This window comes from Halichoerus grypus, chromosome 4 (assembly GCF_964656455.1).
Source record: "Halichoerus grypus chromosome 4, mHalGry1.hap1.1, whole genome shotgun sequence".
In the NCBI taxonomy this organism is placed as follows: domain Eukaryota; kingdom Metazoa; phylum Chordata; class Mammalia; order Carnivora; family Phocidae; genus Halichoerus; species Halichoerus grypus.
The window spans coordinates 175,369,877-175,385,453 of NC_135715.1; the positions used below are offsets into that span (position 1 = coordinate 175,369,877).

General features: G+C 50.1%; 2 protein-coding genes across 7 annotated transcripts in view; one reads left to right on the forward strand and one right to left on the reverse strand.

The window, feature by feature from the left end:
• Positions 1 to 6,587, reverse strand: RNF25 (ring finger protein 25). Of its 3 annotated transcripts, none has more exons than XM_036083077.2 (10): positions 6,423 to 6,587; positions 4,045 to 4,119; positions 3,699 to 3,801; positions 3,541 to 3,608; positions 3,378 to 3,447; positions 1,936 to 2,007; positions 1,701 to 1,838; positions 1,248 to 1,337; positions 843 to 977; positions 1 to 640 (listed from the first exon to the last, which is right to left on the reverse strand). In XM_036083077.2, exons 1-10 carry the CDS (start codon positions 6,461 to 6,463, stop codon positions 62 to 64), a joined length of 1,371 nt encoding a protein of 456 aa, XP_035938970.2. In that variant the 5' UTR covers positions 6,464 to 6,587; the 3' UTR covers positions 1 to 61. The 3 variants fall into 3 exon arrangements, with proteins under 3 accessions (XP_035938970.2, XP_035938969.2, XP_035938971.2); XM_036083076.2 differs by having other exon boundaries at positions 1,248 to 1,340; XM_036083078.2 differs by lacking the exon at positions 1,936 to 2,007 and having other exon boundaries at positions 1,248 to 1,340.
• The window catches only part of STK36 (serine/threonine kinase 36), a 26,074-nt gene continuing 17,084 nt past the window's right edge, over positions 6,588 to 15,577 (forward strand). Inside the window, exons 1-11 of one of the 4 annotated variants that reach the window (XM_036083059.2) lie at positions 6,588 to 6,722; positions 7,359 to 7,533; positions 8,237 to 8,377; positions 8,488 to 8,565; positions 9,842 to 9,972; positions 10,214 to 10,463; positions 11,787 to 11,880; positions 12,173 to 12,342; positions 12,494 to 12,681; positions 13,198 to 13,297; positions 14,702 to 14,845. In XM_036083059.2, coding sequence (XP_035938952.1) covers positions 7,450 to 7,533; positions 8,237 to 8,377; positions 8,488 to 8,565; positions 9,842 to 9,972; positions 10,214 to 10,463; positions 11,787 to 11,880; positions 12,173 to 12,342; positions 12,494 to 12,681; positions 13,198 to 13,297; positions 14,702 to 14,845 — 1,380 coding nt within the window. In that variant the 5' untranslated portion in view covers positions 6,588 to 6,722; positions 7,359 to 7,449. The other 3 variants (XM_036083058.2, XM_036083060.2, XM_036083062.2) reach the window with 3 other exon arrangements.

The window sequence follows — 15,577 nt, forward strand, 5'->3', positions numbered from 1 at the left end:
CAAGGCCAAATCTCTTTATTGCCCCCCTGCCCCCCCCAAGTCCCTGCCCCCCACAGTACTGCTAGGAACCATCCTCAGACTCCAGGCTCAGGGGCTCCCTTCGAGTACCAGGACGATAGGCTCCCCGACCCCGAGGCAGGCGGGGGTAGGAGGAACCTGGTGTCCGACCCTTGGAGCGCTCCCAGCGAGCACAGTCCCGAGTCCTGCGGGGTGGGGGACCCTGCCAATTGCCAGGGCCCTTCTCTTGGGGAGGACCTTCAACCCCTTGGCTACAGGGTTCTGGCTTTAGGTCCATGGGCTCCTTGAGGGGCCCCTCAGGAGGTGGCAGTTCCTGGGTGTCACTGGAACCTCTGTGGGCATGGCACTCCCCTCCCTTTAGGTGCCTCCGTTCAGGCTGTTTCCAGGGGCCTCGACTGGCCCGGGGGGGGTCTAGCATAGCTTTCTGGGTCTCGCCCAACCTTTGCTGATTTGGCCCAGCCCCTGCAATCTTCTCACACATGTACTGGGAGGCCACGGGCAGAGGAGCTGACAGGTTGGGTTGGGCAGCTGATGAGGTGGACAGTTCTGTGGCAAGGGCACTGGGTGGCTGGGATCCTCTGGAGGCCTCTATAGCCGACTCAGGCTCCACATGGGCAGGAGGCTGGAAAGAAGTGCGCAGACGCAGTGAGGGAGATGTAGTTCCCCAAAGCGGGGAACTACAGGCCTCTCGCTCACTACAGGGGCTGACCACCATCAGCCTATAACCTCAAGGGTAGAACAAAGCTCACCCTAGGGCCATGGCAGCGGGGCACTGGTGGGAAGGTAGGTGGCGGTCTGGGAGGAGTGAGAAAGCCTTCCCTCACCTGCTGGAGGCTGATGAAGTACCGGTTCCGCTCAGCCTCGAGGTCAATGATGCCCCCCCGCTCCTGCTGCCTCTGGTAGAGCCGCTTGCGCTCTTCTTGTTGGCGCAAGCTCTCTGCGTTGGGCTGGTATAGCTCCTGGAGAGAAGGGAGCAGAGTAGACAGAAGAAGTAGACTCGAACCCCTGCTTTCAGGACTGCCCCAGGAGATCTGCATGAGGTGCTTGGGTGTGTCCCTCAGATTTGGGCTCCCAGAGCCTTCGCCTAGTGGGGGCTGCAGTTCTGCAGAGAGGTCCCAGGGAGGTCCAGCCCAATTCCAGAGATCCCATTCGAGGCAGACAAGATGCCATCCCTCCCTCCTCAGAGAATGCCATTATTCCTGGCTCAGATGAGAAGGGAGTCCCCTTACCATGGGCTGTTGGGGTTCGGGGGCTGCTTTCAGTGAGGCAAGATCATACACGAGGGGCTCTCTGCACACCGGACACTGCACACCGACTGCCTTCTAAAAATAAAAGAGAACTCACAGCCCTGCTTTCTAGCGCAGGGTGCTCGCCAGCGGCCCAACCCCGTCAGCCGGCCTAATCCGCACAGCGCGGGGACCCAGGGCAGGGGCACACCGTTCAGCAGGCAAGCAGGACAGCGCAGGGCCTGCCTCTCCAGACAGAGGTCCGGGGACTCTGAAACTGCATGCAGTGTGTACATATGGATCTAAGAAGGCCCTGTTTTCTGGACGGAGGTGAGCTTTCGTTAAACAAAAACGTATCTGTGACCCTAAAAAGGTGAGCAGCCACTGGAGCGGGGGGACAGAAAAGGGTGTGAGGCAGGGGGCCGGGTGGGTGCAGGGCCGGGTGGGCGCGCTGACCTGCTTGGTTGCGGCGTGCGGCCGCTCCTGCTCCTGGCCTCGAGCCTGCAGCTCACGCTCCATGTGCTCGATGTACCGAGCGAGGCAGTGGCAGTGGAAGTAGTGGTAACACGGGGTTTTGGTAAAGGCCTCCTTCTCCTGAAGGGACGACAGACACAGGGCATGGCGCCAAAGCTCTCGTGAGCCCTCTGCTGCCCGTCCCGGGCTGACCCCAGGTCCCAAGAGAGAACCCCACCTGGAAACCATAGAGGCAGATGACGCACTGGCCATGGGGGATGTTGTTGTCTGTGAGGATTTCCTTCCCTTTCTGAGAGGAGAGAAGACACTGTTCAAACAGGGAGGCAGGGGCAAGAACTGTGCACAAAGCCCGTCACTTATTCCCAGGAGTGACCGCGGGACCGTCTCCTACCAAGCCGGTGTGGTACTTTGTGTTCCCGCCTCTCTGTCTTGATGAGACTCCCTCTGCCTGGAATCAATCCTCCACGTCCCTGCCCCTCCTGCCCCATCCACCCAGCTGCAAAATCCGATTTCACTGTTTCTCCACGCATTCTGTCACCTTTAATACATCTCAGGCATGAAAATGATATACCCGGGGAGAATAAAATATCCTGTTGACGCTCCTATCTTCTGGGATGCTTTCCTTGGTTCACCCCCTCTGATTATCACTCCCCCCAAAAGGCTGTTCTTGGAGGCAGCTTTCAGAAAAAGTCAAGGCATGGGCGCCTGGGTGGCTCAGTCGTTAAGCGTCTGCCTTCGGCTCAGGTCATGATCCCAGGGTCCTGGGATCGAGTCCCACATCGGGCTCCCTGCTCCGCGGGAAGCCTGCTTCTCCCTCTCCCACTCCCCCTGCTTGTGTTCCTGCTCTCGCTGTCTCTCTGTCAAATAAATAAATAAAATCTTTAAAAAAAAAAAAAGAAAAAGAAAAAGTCAAGGCATGGACAGCCCCAACGACGGAGAACTCAAAGGCATCGAGTTGGGCTATGAACTAACTCGTGCGCACTGCTGTTTGAATAGCTAATACTCTGGAATTCCACAAAGCTCAATGCTGCATGGTGGAGGCTGGCCTCAGGAGCGCTACAGCGCTCTAAGCCCACCCTCTGACTCCAGGCCGCCCACCTTCATTCTTCTCTGGACATTTTTCTTCCGAAACTTAAAGTTGACGAAAACAAGACTGTACTTAATTGTGTGTTTTTAATCTCAAGCAACAGAAGTTTTCTGTGTATGTGAACTTGTAGCTCAGGGTGGTCCCTGTGGGTTGTTAACTTCATTAGGGTAGAAGCTCTGAGTGAAAGAACCAGGCCGTTTTCCGTCCGCTCCAAAGGCAGGCTAGCCCTCAAATGTAACCCGTGGCGAGACCCTCTAGGCAAGGTCCCTACCTCTGGCTACTTTTGGTTGCCAGTGCCAAGAGAATGCACTGAAACGGAATCAAGAAAAATCCAAGTTAAACAGGAAAAGCCGTTTTCAAGATACTGGCATAGGCCACTTGGGGAAGCTATAGAACTGTCTTTTGCGGGGGGCAGTTCTTGGAAACAGAAGAAAATCTTCTTTCTGGATTTAGGCCTCACCTAAACAAGGACTAACTGAATGTATGACTCCAGATATATTTAAGATTCTGGGCCCACTACCTCCCTTGAGAGAAACGGCTCTCGCAGTTTCCCGAGCTAGCACACCTCTTACCTCGATGAGTTCATAGAGCATGGCAGTACCCAGCCCAGCGTTGGCCACGTGGCTCAGCGCCTGTGAAATCCTGGAAAAGGGCAAAGCAAACGTTAGGCGTGCCCCCTCCTCTCACCAGACTGAGCTGTATCCCGTTTTCCCTGCTCTGACCGGCCCGACTTACTTGTGGATCTGTTCATCTGAGAGTCCTCGCGGGTTACGGATAGAGATCTGTGGCACCTCATTGGGGTACTAGTGGGAGGAAATAACATTACTGCTAAAGCACTCCACCCCAGGGCCTCTCCCCTTCCTCCCTTTGCTGCCGTGAAGCAGGGGCCTCACCTGTGCTGGGACCTGAAGCACCAGAGTGAAGCACACATACTGTGAATCCTGGTCTTCTGCAGTGGCAGGGTGCAGGGTGATGGAGATCTCCCACGGTGAAGATCTGCAGGTGGATGAAGTGGGGACCGGGCATGTGATTGAGCAGGAGTTTGAGGACCGGGGAAGATGGGGGTGAAACAGTAAAGCAGGTAGAGGAAGTGAGCACCGGGCTCCTTCTTTTGGGGGCGATTAAAGAAGTCGTCTTTGTCTCCATGAGAACATTTTCTCTGAATCAAGGTTCGTGGATTCTGCATGGAATTCTCTCATTACTAAGGGCACTCCTGCCCACCTCTAGTCAAATACGTACCTGCCGTTTCCTTTAACCACCTGTAGTTCATCCAGATAGATAGATTCTAGCACCTCGACTTCAGAGGGAAGTACCCTAGGGAGACAGGAGGAGACTGACTCACCATTATAGCTCTCCCCGTTAAAGCCTGCTAGAGCCCATGAAGGCTGGCTTTATAGAAAACTGGCAATCTGCCTGAGTGCGTGCTCTTGCTAACCTCCACAGAAATGGGGGAAATATGTTTTCTTAAGTTGTCAAGTGGCCAGGTAGGAAGCATGGGAATCAGAGTTTAAGGGACCATTTCTGTCAACAGATGAGGAAATGGATTCCCAGGAAGGTGAAATGACTAGCTCAAATATCAAAGTTTAACAAAGGCAGAACTAGAACCAGAGCCAGGTTTCCTGACTCCCTGTTTTAAGTTGCATCGCGCTGCTGGTTGGCCATCTCTGACCCAGAAATAAGATGTCCACTGGTTCACATCAAGGTTACCAATACCACTCCTGGCTTTCCCTACACCACTGTTCACATGGATCCCAGCGTCTACACATACTGCCAATATCAGTTGCCCTAAGCCTACTCAAAGGAGATACCAACTGAACAGAAAAAGAGATCGAGGTGGTATTAAAGGCCGTGATGTAGCAGAAGAGCCATCAGCTTGGGAGTAATAGGTACCAATCACTTACCAGCTACATGATCTGAGTAAGTATCTCTGTAAGCTTGAGTCACACTGTCTACCATATATAGATAATACCACCTACTCTCCAGGGTTGTTGCGAGGATAAAAAGTTGTTTATGAAAGTACCTAATAATATCTTGGCCATAGTAGCTAGTCTATGTTCTCTTTTCTCCTATTTGTATATAACCTTCTCCCTTAAAAGGAAAGAAGGAAGGATATAGTTAGTATTCAATGTATTTTTGACCCTTGTTATCTGGTTGATTTAGATCAACCTGTTTAGGTCAGGATCTGGTGGTCTTGATGTAAATGAGAGGACATACATGTTTAATTATAGAAATAGCCGTTGTAATGACACCGAAAGTTAATGATAGGCTCGAGTCCATAGCTCTACCCAGGTAATGCATGTAAAGATGCACGCTTGCTTTCCTTTCTTATATTGTTCTTTCTTCAAGAGCAGGGTTGCCCTAGCATGACCCATATATTACTGGTTTTCAAATTTTCTTTTTAAGTCTTAGACACCTCAAAATATAGAACAGATAACTGTGGAGTAGTTTTGGTTGACATAAGTGTGGGAGTCTCAGAGCACAAGCTAGCTGTGCGATCACTACTGCCCTCTCCATGGCTCAAAGTGTCTCCTCAGAATCTTAAAAGTTCCGCTGAACAAGGTGAAAACGATGAGCCCAGGTGGTCTCAAAAAGGCCAACACTGGCTGGCCTCTCTGAACCAACAAAACACTGAAGTGTAACCTCCATCAAGAGGCCCTTCAATACTTCACCCACCCTAGCTGGGACTTGGGCCCTGGATGTGAGGTATGGAATGGGATGATGGTAAGGTGGTGACAAAAAAAAGGGGGGGGGGCAGGGGGATTGTATAATGTCCTAGAACTAAAAACTAAGATTCATGGAGTCAGACAACCTGGATTCCTAGTCATAACTATGTACCTTTTTAGCAAATCGATTTACCTCTTCAGGCCTCATCTAGGCCCCTCAGGGGCCCACACCTCAGTTACAAAAAGGAGGCTTTTATGTTACAAATCCACCCTGATCCTATCAACTATTCTATGAGGTAGATGCCACACCCACTTTTTTACATCTGAGGACACTGACTCACAGAACCTGGGTGGCCTGGTCAGCATCACACGCTAATAAAATGTGGAGTGAACCCACATTTATCCTATTTCCAATCCCAGAGTCCTTCCAGGTTTTGGTCTCTTGTTGAGAATGCTTCAGAGAAGGACTAGGAGAGCTTTTTGTGAGGTGTAAAGCTTTATTCAGACAACAGTCCTCATTAGTGCTGTCGGGGACAGACGGCTGAGGAAAGCCTCGGCAGAAATAGGCTGATCCAAGGGGAAAGGGGGTCGGGGGGCTGGAGGACATCGGTTCCGGGAGGTAAAAGGGAGGTGCAGGCATCCTCCGGGACCCTGAACAAATCCACTTCAGGAGAATGGGACGAGTGAGGCCGAAGAAGAGGGGATCAAGCCAGATAGGGCGCAGCCCGAGCTGGCCTGGCCGGCGCAGATCCGCTCTCCTCTCCCACCAGATCGGTGCCCCTCCACCCTCCTGCTCCCCAGTACAGAAGGTCTCTTAGGAAGACATGTCAGCGTCTCTGTTATCCCTTATCCCTCGCTCCGCCCCACAAGCCCGCCGTAGGACCGTCCGCGGCCACTGCTAGTCCCCCGGATCGGATCCAGGCGGCCAGCCAAAGCCCATGCCCCCAAAGTTACCAGTCCTCCTCCCCTGCAGCCGCCGACGCAGTCGCCGCCATGTCTTCTCCGGCCCACAGCCGGAACCGGAAATACTCTCGGGTAAGCCAGGGGCGGCAAGTTAAAGGAGGGAGGGAGGCAGGGAGGCTAGCGGCCGTTTCTAGGCAACCGTAGACTCCAGGTCCTTAGTGGGTCCTGATGCCCAAGAGACGGTTCGGAAGTGCCCTAGGAAGTGCCTATGGGCGGTCCGCCGTCTCTCCCAACACCTCTGAACGCCTTCGTCCTCTGAACCTCTCTGACCAGTTCCAACGAGTACAGCTGGTAACAATGGGAGTCTAAAGAGACAGGCAGTGGGGGTGGAGAAGAATTATAAGTCAGGCAAAGTCTGCAGGCAGCCGGAAGTGACGGGGCTGAAGGCCAGGGCGGACGTCCCTCAGCCTAAGGAGCTTGAAACTCCTAGGCTGGGGGTGAGAGAGGGGCTCCGGTCTGCGAAGCGCGCGGGCAGGGGGCGTGGGAGGCGGTGCTGAGGAGGTTGGCGGTGGCAGGAACTTGGGAGAGGCTGGAAGGGGCGGGGTCGGGTGGGCGAGGCTGATGGAGGGGGCGGGGTCGGGTGGGCAAGGCTGGCCGGAGGGGGGCGGGGTGGGGGGGCGAGGCTGGGTGAAGGGGGCGGGGCCGAGGGGCGAGTCTGGGTAGAAGGAGAGGGAGAAAGAGAGGGAGCGGGGGGCGGGTGGACGGGGCTGCGTGGAGGGGGAAGGGGGACACGGGGTCCGGTGGGAACGAGGTTGGGTTGGGGGACAGGAGGTGGCTGAAAAGGAGGGAGAACGGCAGGAGGCGCTCTCTTTGCTCCAAGATCTCATTTTTCCATCCACTTCGCCCTACGATGTTTTTGACGCCTGGATTATGAAAAAGGAAAAGGCAAGGTGGCTAACATTAACCTTCCTTCCATGCCCGAACCAGGCCTCCTAGATGTATGGAACTGTCCCTGGAGCTGTAGCCCTTCACCACCATCTCTACCTCCTTCCTTCTGAGGGATCCTGAAACCTCTGTCATGGAGAAGTACCACGTGTTGGAGATGATTGGAGAAGGCTCTTTTGGGAGGGTGTACAAAGGTCGAAGAAAATACAGTGCTCAGGTGGTGAACAAAGAGGGGTATCTCTTGGGTGGGATTCTGTACCTCCAACTACGGTGGAAAATGGGACCAGAATACCGACCTGTATTCCTGAGGCACTGACTCCCTCATTCCTCTTACGGAGTATGAGCCCTAATATTGGATTACTTGGGTTCAGATCCTAGGTCCACCATTTTGTAGCCTTCGAACTATGGACAAGTTACTTAACCTCTCAATGTCTGTTTCCTCATTTCTAGAATGAGGATAATTATGAACAGTATCTGATTGTTGGGGTTTGAGGATTAAATGTGATTCACGCTGAATTACTATACGAGTACAGTGTCTGGCACCTAGTAAACAATAAATAAATTTTATATTTATTGTTATTCTCCTCTATTATACCATGCTGGAAGAGATAAACCACCTGAACTCAATTCTTCATTTTTTTTTCTTCCTTCTCTTTCCCCTGAATCTCTTAAATCTTTACCCAGAGTTTGTTAACCCAGATCAGAACACCTCTCCCAGAATCCACCAAAGGGATCTGTCTGGCAGAGGTTGTTTTCTCCTAGGGCAAGGGTGGGGGAGGCCTGGATAAGGCCAGGGTACTGTGGGAAAGGGGAGTAGGAGAATTTGCTCCAACAATCTAAAGCCTGAGTTCTGGAGCTCTGAGGTGAATGTTTCAATAGTGTAGTTAGGCCTTGACTCTTCTTCATCTTACCACTGACAGGTGGTGGCCCTGAAGTTCATTCCAAAATTGGGACGCTCAGAGAAGGAGCTGAGGAATCTGCAACGAGAGATTGAAATCATGCGGGGTCTGCGGCATCCCAACATTGTGCATATGCTTGACAGCTTTGAAACTGACAAAGAGGTGCACTTCGGGTTTGGGTCACACTTCCCCAAGAAGAAGGGTCCCGGAAATTTCCCGATCTCAGAATGCATAAATCTGGAGCCATCAGGACCATTGACCTCTCCCTGCAGGTGGTGGTGGTGACAGACTATGCTGAGGGAGAGCTCTTTCAGATCTTGGAAGATGACGGAAAACTTCCCGAAGACCAGGTATGTTTCCTGGCTCAAACTTCTCCCCTCCCCTGACCTCTTTTCAGTTTAAGGACTGGTAGGGAAAGCTGAGGGCACTGAGAGTCACCATTTTGAAAACTCCCAAGGAAAATACAAAAGTCTGGGTGTATGTGGAGACAATGTGGTGTGACAGGAAAGTATGTGAACACTGGAGCCAAAATCTTGGAGTACAAAGGTTGACCCTGTCACTTTCTAGCTGGATCTTCGGGGGCAAGTTACTTTAACCTCTTGGTGCTCAGCTTCCTGATTTAGAAATGGATGTAATTATAATGTCTGTCGCATAAGGCTGTTGTGAAGATTAGTGAATTAATTCATGTAAAGTGTTTAAAAGGGTGCCTGACACGCAGTATTCAACATAGTTAGCTATTATTATTATTTTTAAAGATTTTATTTATTCATTTGACAGAGAGAGCATGAGCAGGGGGAGTGGCAGGCAGAGAGAGAGGGAGAAGCAGGCTCCCCACTGAGCAGGGAGCCCAATGCAGGCCTCAATCCAGGACCCCGGGATCATGACCTGAGCCGAAGGCAGATGCTTAACTGGCTGAGCCACCCAGGCGCCCAATTACTAATGCTGCTGCTGTCACTAGGCACCTTTAGTGTGTGGTACCAGAGGGGGCAGGAAGGGATAAGGGTTGTGGTTAAGGCAGGATTCACCACCAAGATCTAGTGGTTAGCAGTGGGATTTGGTCAAACACATTCTGCAGCTACACTTGTTCTAGAGATTTCTCTGTACCCTAGCAAGTAGAGCCCCCCCCCCCCCAGGATTTCCTGTTGCAGCATGCCATCTCCTTCTGAGCATTATTATTTGTAAGTTATCATCTTGCTCATTTTGTGTATCTTATTCGTTTGGCCACTTCTCTTGAGAAAGAGGACTTTGTCTTACTTAATAACAGCTAATGTATATTGAAGGTTTACTAAGTGCCAGGCACCGTTCTGAGCATGGCATGCTGTAACTTACTTCATCCTTGCAGTAACCCTATAAGGGAGGTGGTATTCTTATCATCAGCTTATAAATGACGCATCTGAGAGGCATGGGATGATTTGCTCATCCATGGTCATTTTTCTTCAATGAATGAATGACCAAATGAAAGAATGAATGAATGGGGGGGCAAGAACTAAGGAAGATGTCATGGGAAGCTCTGGAAAAAAGAAAAAGAAGAGATCACATCGGTAATTTCGGGAAGTATCTTTGGGCTTGTCAGTGGGCTCCTTCCTCTGACCTCTCCTTTCTTTCTCCCACCCGTTTGACCCCTAGGTTCAAGCCATTGCTGCCCAGTTGGTGTCCGCTCTGTACTATCTGCATTCCCACCGCATCCTCCACCGAGACATGAAACCTCAGAACATCCTTCTTGCTAAGGGTGGTGGCATCAAGCTCTGTGACTTTGGGTGAGGAGACTGACCTTCCGTCTCTGCTTCTCGTTCTGCAGGGAGTCTCAGACCATATGCTTGACTTACCTAGGCCTCATTTTAGAAGCCGAGCTGGAGACTGGGATTCCTGTTGGGTCTTTAGGAAGGTGCTCTCTGTGTGGGTTTGGGATAGCTCACACAATGATAGGTAGTAGTCACCAGGCCTAGTTTGTATTGATTACGGTCTCTCTTCCCATTTCCATTCCATCATCTCCTGCAGATTTGCCCGGGCGATGAGCACCAACACGATGGTGCTGACGTCCATCAAAGGCACACCACTCTATATGTCTCCAGAGCTGGTGGAAGAGCGTCCATACGACCACACCGCAGACCTCTGGTCTGTGGGCTGCATACTGTATGAGCTGGCTGTAGGCACCCCTCCCTTCTACACTACGAGCATCTTTCAGCTGGTCAGCCTCATTCTCAAGGACCCTGTGCGCTGGCCGACCACCATTAGTCCTTGCTTCAAGGTAATGAACATAGAAAGGGAGATTACTTTGCATCTGAAACCTGTCTTTCTCTGCCCCTGTTCCCTTTTCCAAAATCTGGGGCAAGATTTTGCTGTTACTGAATGAATGCAGGAGTTGGGCCCAGCTGCCTTGCTTTTCTACTGCAGGGGCTGGTTCTGGGCGGCTGTTCTAAGGTCCGCCAAACCTGGGACTAGCAGCCCTTCCTTGGGGCAGGTTATTCTTTATCACAACGAAAAGGTAATTTCAAGCCACCAGGGACAGATGCTGTCCTTTTACACACACTCTATTCCACTTATTTCCTATCAGATGCAAGGTCCAGATGATATCTAGATTTGCCCACAGAACTTTTCAGTCTTCCTGAAAGAAAGAATCTTAAGACACTCCAATGGCCAGAGCAAGTGGGGCCAGCTCAGCGATTAGGGACAGGTGACAGAGGTGGTGCCTATTGATTGCACCTAAGTCTCAGTGGGGGAGGGAGGGTTGGAGGGAGGGAGGAAAAAGAGTTGACCCTTTTTATTTCTTATCTAGGGCAAAATTTGGACCCCCAATGGAATTTAAATGCAACCTTTTCCCAGAGTGCAGTCTCATTATAACTTTCCCTTGCTCTAAGATGAAAAGGGACAAGTTTCTCCCCAACCTATTTAGTTGGGAAAGCTCAGTAATTATCAAAAAGAATCTAAACAAAAGAAACTTGAGTGGGTGATAGGCATAGGATATTCCATTCTCCCTTAGAGCAGACATGCAGGCATCTTCATTCAGCAAGAGCCACAGATGGCACTTTGTTTTAGAACAGTGGTCATCATCTACCAGTACCTTCTATTCCTATTTTAGGCCCAACTGAGGATTTTCCCAAGGATACCTCATAACAGATGTACCCTTTTCAGAGGCAGTTTCCCTTTCCCACTACCATCTGAAGACTTGCTGAAAGATTTCTGTTTTTGCGTGCTCCCAAACCTGTCTTTGTGCAATGACTTGTGTGTGAGTGTGCATCTGTTCCTACCAAGCTGCAAACAAACCCGCAATCAGAGGGAAGGCACAGTGAGCCATTTGGACCCCTTTGAATGTTTGCTTTCTGAAGATGATTGTGAAGGTGACAGAATGTCTCTGGACAGGATGTGGAGCTCTCCAGGAGGGGAGGGAGTAAAGTCTGTTCCTGGAGCCAGGGAAACGAGGCCTGAGGATAGGATTAGAGAGGATGTGGTTAAGACCATCTAGTTTGCTGAAGGAATGGGCTCAGGAGTCTTGGTTTCCTGCTTCTGCTGGTGAGTTAAAGAGAGTCTGTAGGAAAGCGAAGACCCATGGGGTATTTTTTTCTCTCCACAGAGCTTCCTGCAGGGACTGCTCACCAAGGACCCCAGGCAGCGTCTGTCCTGGCCAGACCTCTTACATCACCCCTTTATAGCTGGCCGTGTCACCAGTGAGTGCTTATGGTCCCCAGGGCTTTCGCACTTCCCTGGGCTCTTCCCAATCTACCCCCTTCCCCAGTGTCTGGATACAGCGCATCTGCTTTACCTTACCAGCTCGAACTTTCTTCCTCGCCCTTTGCCTAACCTTTGCCACTTCCCTTGCCACCCTACTCCCTCTTTGTCACGTTGTCAAGATGGTCTCCTTCCACAGAAGCCTGAGGACACTGTCGTTGTCTCTGGCCAAGTGGAGATGGTGGCGCAGCTGTAGCATGATCACGCATTCTCCCTCTTCCTTCCCTACAGTAATAACTGAACCAGGAGGCCCAGATTTGGGCACTCCATTCACCAGTCGCCTACCCCCAGAACTTCAGGTCCTAAAGGACCAACAGGTGCATCAGCTGGCCCCCAAGGGCAATCGATCTCGCATCTTGAGACAGGCCTGTAAGCGCATGGCTGAGGAGGCCAAGCAGAAGGTATGTAGGACAGAGGGGATAGGGGACATGACCAGGTTAGCGACTGGGGAGGTTGGAGAAGGAAGGTTGATGAAGGGCCATGAATAGGATTCATACTGCCCTAAGGCAACCAAATAGTTTTGATTCAGTGTCTCCTGCCCACTGCCCACAGAAACACCAGAACACAGGACCTGCCCTTGAGCAAGAGGATAGGACCAGCAAGATGGCTTCTGGCACAGCCCCTCTGCCTAGACTAAGAGCCACTCCTCAGGAACCAGGCCTCTTGGCTGGAATCTTGGCCTCAGAAATGAAGAGCAGCTGGGCTGAGTTGGGGGCTGGAGAGGCCCCCCCTGCACCTCGGTGAGGAGGGGGTAGCCAGGAATTTATAGGGTGAAGTATCTTGCAGATCTTTGGCTTTTGCCAAAGCAAATACAACATGGTGCCTGTCACTAGCCACCGCCTCATGGGGACAGGGCCCTGGGAGTCCAAGTCCTGGGTTCTTGAATTCTGATTCTGGCTATTTTCCTAATTCATCAGGAATCGTGGGAATTTTCCTTTCTCTATGCCTCAGTTGCACATTGACTGAGAAGGAAAGAATTGTTTCCATGCAAAAGGGAAGATTATTTGAGTTGAGAGCTACAGGTGAAAACTGCCAAGGTAGACTTGACAGTAAGATCCAAAGTGGAAGGGCAGTCAAGGATACGTGTGGAGTGGTCAACATCCTGTCCTGGCCATATCCTAGAAGAAAGCTCTCCCCTATCCAATCCTGTATGGCTTGTTCTTCATTCTTATCTTGGACCTAGAGCAAGGGACATGTTAATGAACTCTGAACCTCACAGGTCAGTAGGAGCCTCCTACTCCCTGTTCCTCTGGCAGGGAAAACCAGATCACTCAGGATTCTGAACAAGTTCTCCCAGAGCTGAGGCCAGAGGTGGTGGGCCAGCGGAGCATTGATGCAGTGGACCTAGAAAATGAGGTAAGCCCTAGAGGCTCCACTTGGCCTTGACCCTGCCATGGGATGTTGGGTCTGGGCAGATGTTTTTCTAGAACATTGATTCCCAGCTATCCCAAGTATGAGCTCCCCTTATGTTAAAAATTGATTTCTTATTATCAGTTTGTAGATTTTAATTGCATAGCATCTGAACAGGTAATTATAAAAAAATTGGAACATACGGGTAAGAATGAAAGTCCCTCTTGAGCCTTACCCCAATCCCAGTGGTGTCTGCTGTTATTAGTTTGTCTTTCTTCTTCCAAACTTGCTGAATTTTTAGATATGTATATGTACACGCAGAAATCTATAGTTTGGCTGTTTTTGGTTACTGAGTTCACACTGCATGTACTGTTTTACATCGTGCCTCACTTACCATAGGATCTGTTTTGGAGATCCTTCTACATCTGAACATGTCATTTTTGGGGGGTTTTAACTTTTTATTTTGAAATAGTTTCAAACTTAGAGAGTAGTTGTGAGGATGCCACAAAGAATTCCTGTATACCCTTCACACAGATCCACCAACTGTTAAAATTCTGCCACATTTGCTTTCTGATTCTCTCTCCCTAGATATCTGCATATGGGTAAATCCTCTTTCTTGAGTTGTTGTAGCGTAAGATGCAATCTGTCCCTTTATCCCTAAATAGTGCCTATTGCTGAAGAACAAGACCATTAACCTACACCACTCTAGTACAGTTACGGAAGTCAGAAATTTGATACTGATACGATTCCGTTACTTCATCGACGATCCATATTCAAAGTTTGCCAGTTGGTCCAATAATGTTCTTTATAGGGGGAAAAAAAATTTTCCCAGCCCATGCTCCAATCTGGTGTTAGGCATTGTGTTTAGTTGTTATACTTCATTAGTCTCCTCTAATCTGGAATCGTTCCTAGTCTTTTTTTGTTTTTCATGACTGACAGTTTTGAGGTACAAAGGCCAGTTATTTTGTAGAATGTTCCTCAAATTCATACTTCCTCATGATGAGATTCATGTATGCAGTTTTGGTGGGAATACCGCATAGGTGGTGCATCCCCAGTTCTATAGTCTTTTTAATAACTTCATAATATTTCCTAAGATGGATGTGCCGTGATTTATTATTCCCTTACTGATTGGCTTTATGACACTTCCAATTTTTTTTTTTATTATAAACCATGCTGCAGTAGACCTAATTGTAGGTATCTCTTTATGAACACGTGCCAGTATTCTCCGAGAGACTTTTCAAGACCCCTCACGCATGGCCAACTCTGCCTTTGTAAACTGGTTGTTGAAACATATATATCTGTGCTGAAGAATTCACTGGTTCTTGCGTTTGCTCCATGATTCCCCAGGTTGGACGCTACTACCCTTAAACCCGACATGCTCCTGACCTCTTTCACTCCCCTATACCTCAGGAGCCAGACAGCGACGATGAGTGGCAGCACCTGCTAGAGACCGCTGAGCCTGTGCCCATCCAACTGAAGGCCCCTCTCACTCTGCTGTGCAATCCTGACTTCTGCCAGCGCATCCAGGGCCAGCTGCATGAGGCCGGGGGGCAGGTAACGGGCACACGCAATGGGATTTTGGACTATTGTAATCACAGATGAGGCGTTAAAAAACTTGAGGAGAAAAAGAAAGTTTGTCCCTTTTCAGTTCTTTTTCAATTCATCTATTTAATTCAAGATTTGCTAGCCTCCTTTAGTAACACAGAAAGAACAGGTCTCGGCTCTCTAAATTAAATAAATCAATCTTTAAATAAAGGGGGCGCCTGGATGGCTCAGTCAGTTAAGTGTCTGGCTCTTGATTTCGGCTCAGGTCATGATCTCAGGGTTGAGAGACCCAGTCCCGCCTCTGGTTCCACACTCAGTGGGGAGTCTGCTTGAGTTTCTTCTCTCCCTCTCCCTCTGCTCCTCCACCTCCTGAGCATGCACGCTCTCTCTTTCTCTCTAATAAATAAATACATATTTTTTTATAAAGATTTTATTTATTTATTTGAAAGAGAGAGAGAACATGAGTGGGGGGGGGCAGGCAGAGGGAGAAGCAGGCTTCCTGCTGAGCAGGGAGCCCAATACAGGGCTCGATCCCAGGACCCTGGGATCATGACCTGAGCCGAAGGCAGATGCCCAACCGACTGAGCCACCCAGGCGCCCCCATAAGTAAATAAATCTTAAAAAAAAAAAAAACCCAAAACAGGCCTGGATTTTCTCTTTTTGAAGGGAAAAGCATTCATTTAGAGCAGGGGTTGGCAAACTTGGATGGTAAATGTTTTGGGCATTGAAGAGCAAGAGGCA